At 39.1% G+C, this 6,000-nt stretch overlaps 1 protein-coding gene across 1 annotated transcript in view; it reads right to left on the bottom strand.

Moving 5' to 3' along the window:
• znf385b (zinc finger protein 385B) overlaps positions 1–6,000 on the bottom strand; it is a 70,810-nt gene that overhangs the window by 33,284 nt on the left and 31,526 nt on the right. Inside the window, exons 4-5 of the mRNA XM_044366192.1 lie at positions 5,391–5,534; positions 3,394–3,489 (exon numbers count right to left, since the gene is read on the bottom strand). Coding sequence (XP_044222127.1) covers positions 3,394–3,489; positions 5,391–5,534 — 240 coding nt within the window. The remainder of the gene's footprint in view (positions 1–3,393; positions 3,490–5,390; positions 5,535–6,000) is intronic.

Genomic DNA, 6,000 nt, shown 5'->3' with positions numbered 1-6,000 from the left:
GCTTGCTACTGAGAATACACAAACAGTACAAGTCTAGTCAATGAGAAGAAACACAATATTCTGTGTGTGGGCCCTGTGTCTTCATCATTTCATATCCTGCATAAAGACGGTTCACTGCTCCTCAGTCTTCAGATAACATTTTGGCTGAGAATTATTTTCATTATGAACTTCACCTTTTTTTTGTCTTCCTCCTGTTGGTGTGTTTCTTTTTATGCACTCTGAAGGTGCATTTATTGATTGACTTAGTTTTAACCAGTTAAGACTTTTTGCTCTATTTCTGTATCTCTCTGTTTTTAGATAAAAAAAGCTACAACTGACCTACCTAATGAGTACTTTTACTTTTGATACTTGAAGAACATTTAGATAATGGTACTTATTTACCTTTACTAAAATAAAGGTACATAACTGTCAATATAATGTAATGTAGTATTTTAACACTATTGTATTGATACTTTTACTTAAGTAAAGGATCTGAGTACTTCCTCCATGACTGTAATACATAATTCAATACTGTAAGTACTGACAGTGTGCTGATTTTTTTTTATACAAACTTATTTAGTAAAAATACCCAAGAATCCACACACAGTAAGTGATTCCAACAGTGTCAGATGAACATCATTGATTGAGGAGCTCACAGATCGTGTCAACTGTCCCCCTGCAGCACAACTGTTTGTATTTGCTGTGATGTCATCTGACCTGACTGCTGATAGGCTGCTCAGTCAGCCAGGTCACTGACACACACACACATACACACACATACACACGCCTGGCCTGGAGGAGCTGAGTTCAGCCCAAAGAGCTTTTCATGGTCGAGCGAGCATCACGTAATGGACAGAGAGAGAGAGCGAAAGAGAGAGAGAGAGAGAGGGAGAGAGAGAGAGGGAGAGAAAGACATGATCATTCAGACTGAGTGGTGTGTGTGTGTGTATCCAGCAGAGAGAGATTTAATCTTTAATCAGTGTTACTGTAGACTGTACATTGATATGGACACACAGTATGTAATTACAGCGGCTTGCGTGTCTGTTTCCTGTCTCTCCTGACATCATCATCCAACGTACTGTAATTAGGTGTTCTTGTGTCTTTTCTTCTTGTTTTTGTTAGTTTTGGAACTTTTTCATTTTAACTAACATTAATCAAGTGATGTTGTCTTTTTCTCTTTCTGAGCTCCACTCAGGGCTAAAACAATAGATTTCCAATGGAAGTTCTGCATCGTGTCTTTGATAAAGGAAAAAAGAATAATAAGGACAACAAACTGGACACTGTAATAAAAGGTGACTCACATAAAGATGCCATCACAGCAGAGTTTGTGAAGACAGATTAAGGGACTAGCACTTAATATAATGTAATCAAAGCAGGCAAAGTTAACGATGTCTTTGAGAAATGTCAGTGTGGTTTCGGAGCAGTGCTGTGTCCCAGTTTAATGACCTGCTGCTGTCTGCTCCACTTTAACTGCTTTACATCTCACAGCACATTCTCTCTCTGTTGACCAGCAGTTTGACTTTAAAAAAAAACTGGGTCTGAATTGCTGAAGATGCTGTGAAACTGTTCCAGCCACATCTGATCACACAACCAAAGAGGGTCAAGCAATGTGAAGAGCTTCAACTGTAATTTCACCAGTAGAGGGCGGTCAAAGTACTTTGAATCCTGCTGCAATGATCAAACCATGAAACATAATTAAAATACTTTTAGACCATTAAACTGCACTGTTTGAATATATAATATCATATGCATTAACATAGAATAATATGGAACTGAACAGTCAAGCACACTCCATTACTGTATCCATGTGCCTAATAGCTACTGATAACACAATAAATTATCTTTATTGATTAATATATTAACTTTATTTTGTTAGCCATGCTGTATCAGGAAGAATTGTTTTTAACAGTAAGAGTTGAGCCAACTGTTACATGAGATTTGTATAATTCCAAAAATATAAAAAAAATATTGGGTTAAAAAATCTTGACAGAATCGCCACTCAAGCGATGTAGCCCGATTCACCTCAATAATTTTTTAATCAAAACTTTTGGTACAGCTGCTAGGATATGGAGCAGCAGATCGTCATGCTAGTAGCTCTTTGACAGAAATTTATTTGCTATTCTAAATCAATGTCACATCTTACTCAGGTCATATTTATGCAGTGTTCCTCAGGGCTCCATCTTTGGCCCTTTTTTGTTCTCGCTGAATGTTTCCTTTGGGCCAGAGCATTCACATATTCAACCTTTCATTCCATTTATACATGGATGACTCTGAAATTAATCTCCCAATAACATTAGAGAAGATTTAAGGACCATTCCTTTCTTTTCATAAATATTAAAAACATTACATGTTAAAATTCCGTAAAGTGTTTTGAGTGGACTAACATTGTATTAGTCTGGATAACTCAAACCACATACAGCGCAGTCTGTAAATATTCACACATTTTTATTGTGTTTCCTCTGTACTCCAGTGCATCATGTTTGAAATGACACAATGATTATGGCATAGAGTGTTAATTTTCAGGCTTATTTCGAGGAAATTTACATCCATGTTGGGTGAACAGTGTTTTAGACTTGTAGCCATGTCACTGTCTTCCTGCTCTGTATAAAAAGAGCAAAGAGTCCTACACTGTTCACCTAGTGCTGGATCTGGGAACATTGTTATTGTTTCATTTCAAATCCAATATTCTGGAGTACAGAGACAATACAATGAAAAATGTATTATTGACATTCATGTGGATGTACTGTATGAAGAGTTAGGCCCTGGAAGTCACAGTAACAACTACAACGACAACGAGAGCAAAGCAAGAAGAAAAGAGTGGAGAGCGAATCTGAACATTCAGACATAGTAAACATCTGTGTCAGAATAACAGAGGGTTTTATGGAGCTATGAGATAGATGACAGTTTGTAAACATGACTGACAGGTGTTAGGGCGGAGCTAACCCACACAGAGGCTGAGAATAAAACTGCAGTGATGATCTGAGTTAATGCAGGGTCGTTTTATCCATTTAGATGTCAATCTGATATCCAACACACACATGCCCGCACGCACGCACGCGTGCACGCGTGCGTGCACGTGCACACGCACACACACACACACATGCACACACAAACTCTGAACTCTCCCAGGAGGCAGCAGCTGTTGATGATGGATGAGCCAAAGTCACTCTCACTCAGCAGACAGACAGACAGTCTGACTTTATGTCCTGTTTAGATCCTAATGTCCCTCTGGTTACCATGACAGCTTCCTCGACCTTCTGTTGTCTTGTTTGGGTTAGGAACACTGACTCGTTATGACCTTGTGGTAGCAGGTCGTGCGTGTCAGGTGTAGTCTTTAAGTGCAACTTTTAGTAGAAGGCGCAAAAAGTTTAATAAGTACTACTGCAGTAGCAGTAGTAATAGTAGTGATCCTACCTGCATTTGTGCTGGGTAGAGCGCTGAGGCCGGGGCTGAGGCCTGGGGTTGGAGTTAATCCTACAGGCTGGGGAAGAGACCTGGACTGACCCCCTGCTAGAATCAAAGACAGCAAGTAGAACACATTAGAGCTGCAACGATTAGTCAATCGAATGAAAATTAATCTGCAATGATTTGCATGCCAAACATGCTGGTTTCAGGTTCTCAAATGTAAGAATTTGCTGCTTTTCTTGGTGTTACATCACAGTAAATTGAATATTTTGAGGTTTTGGACGGACAAAACATTCAACATTTAATGAGGTCACCTTATGCTCTAGGATATGTAATGTTTTTTTAATGTTTAATCTACCAAACATTTAATCACATAATCGAGAAATAATCAGCACATTGATCGATGATGAAAATAATCATTAGTTGCAGCCCTAGAACACATGAAAGGAGCTAACAGCAACTAATTGTGACTACTGCTGTTACTACTACTGCTACTGCTAGTTCTACTAGTACAGCTCCTGCTAATGCTACTGGTCAACCCAGTTTCACAGCAGTTCCTGAAATATTCAAGAAATTTAATCTATAGTTTCATGTACATGGACGAATTTTCCATTTTTTTCGTGACACTCAGCGCGACGTTCAAACTAATGTATCTCAGTTGGAAGTATCTTTCATGCCTGCATCACCTTTTTTTCTGTCATTTGGGACTCAGGAGCTGCATTGTTTTTTCCATTTTTAAAATCATCTTTAACTTAAATTTATATCAAGCTGCATGGCGCAGCTCTAGGGAATTGTAGTTTTAAAAAATATTAGTGTTTTTCCTAGAACTGGAAGTTAAAATACTAAATTGAGAGTACACTGAGGTGTTTAAGGAGGTGGTAAACACATTTGTATAATCAGATTTTAAATATCTAGTTGTTAAGTGGGTGAAAATTAATTTTAACCATATTTTACCCATGTTTGACAGCACCGCCAGTTGTTGTCTATACTCACATGATAGCTGAGGTCAAGAGCTCTCTCATGAGAAACTTCACATTTTACAATCACAGGCTATAAAATGCCTTTTCTTAACAGTGATAGTGGCTTTTGTATTTGGGTTGCAGCTGACTGGTGGCAATTTGAAGTGGAATGAAGCCCACCGACACCAGACAACAAATGAGTAGTAGAATGTGCCAAGTCCACCCATAACAGAATGGACTTCCTTAGCCTACTGCTATCAAAAACAGATTAATAAAACTTCACATCTCAGAATCAAAAGAGGAATAATTAAAACTGATTAACCTATCATATTGTTGAGTTATCAAGGATACTTTCCTTTTTTGTTGAGAAATGTTAAAGATATCATTATAAGAGCTTAACACAGTGAGGAATATAGGCTACTTCCATGCGGTGGGTCATCCAGTCCACCCACCGGACTGATGCAGACCATTGATTGTACTGATAAAATTAAAATAAAGAAGTAAAAACAGGGATAAAATCTTTTGAAAAATGTTGAGTCATGAGGCAGTTCTAGTTAAAAATGAATAACAAATGAGAAAAAACAATACAGCTTCTGTGCGCCCTGACTGAAAAAAAAAGTGGTACAGCTAATGGCCTGTAATGGTTGAAATAAAGCAAAAACTATAGCTTTGGGTCAAGTTTGGGTCTCAAATTTGGCAGTAGCAGTTGGATTCAGAAGGGTTGGGTCTAGAGGACACTGGGATTGAGACGTTTTCAGGTCTCAATTTAGGCCTGTGCAGAACTCTACTGCTTCTACTACTACTTCTAGTCATCTCTTTTTACCTAATTGAGGCATTCTAGTGTTTTAGTTGATTGTGCTTCTTATGGAGCTCCCATACTCCCGGAGGATTATTTATTCTTTATCTTAGGTGCACAACATAAAAAACCTTTTCCAGTCTTCAGGAGCTCTGTACACATCTATTTTAATAGTGGATCATAACTGCCTCGTAAGCTAATTGCTGAAAACCACAATAGACAGACAACAGACAAAAGTGGTCATTATATACCTGCTGCCTGCTGTCCTGTTTCTCCAGCCTTGAGCTGTCTCACTCTCCGCAGGTGAGACCGCCCGTTGTAGTGCAGCTGGGCCTGAGCATCAGAGGTAAGCTGCAGGTTACACACCTCACACAGCGAGTAGGCCCCACCCTGACCTGGGAGAAAACAATGATAGGTCAGACTGTAGGAGAAAAGAACAAGGATGGGTCAGGCAGTAGGAGAGAACTACAAGGATGGTCATGTTGTAGGAGAAAACAACAAGGATGGGTTAGACTGTAGGAGAACAACACAACAACAAAAACAAAAGGCATTCCACAATGATCAGACATTTGCATTTAGGCTAGACCGCCAAAGGTTCCACATTTTAGATGAGAACCTGGTGGAACTCAGTTCACGGTTGGTTTAAGCTGAAATAATACTGTTAACAGAATCAGATAACCTGCATGTAGATTTTGTATTACAGCAGAGCAGGTAGGTACACCAACATTAACATTTGGCTTGTGCTGCAGCTTCTTGGAGCTTTAAGCAGCAGCCTCATACTGTCATTATAAGCCACTGTGAGTCTCTGTATGCTGCCTTTTCTGCAGCAACACCACAGGTGGGCAGTATATAGTGGGGTAC

Source organism: Thunnus albacares, chromosome 11, assembly GCF_914725855.1.
Source record: "Thunnus albacares chromosome 11, fThuAlb1.1, whole genome shotgun sequence".
Lineage (NCBI taxonomy): Eukaryota > Metazoa > Chordata > Actinopteri > Scombriformes > Scombridae > Thunnus > Thunnus albacares.
Note: the sequence above shows the minus strand (reverse complement) of the source record. Positions and strands in the feature narration are given on the sequence as shown.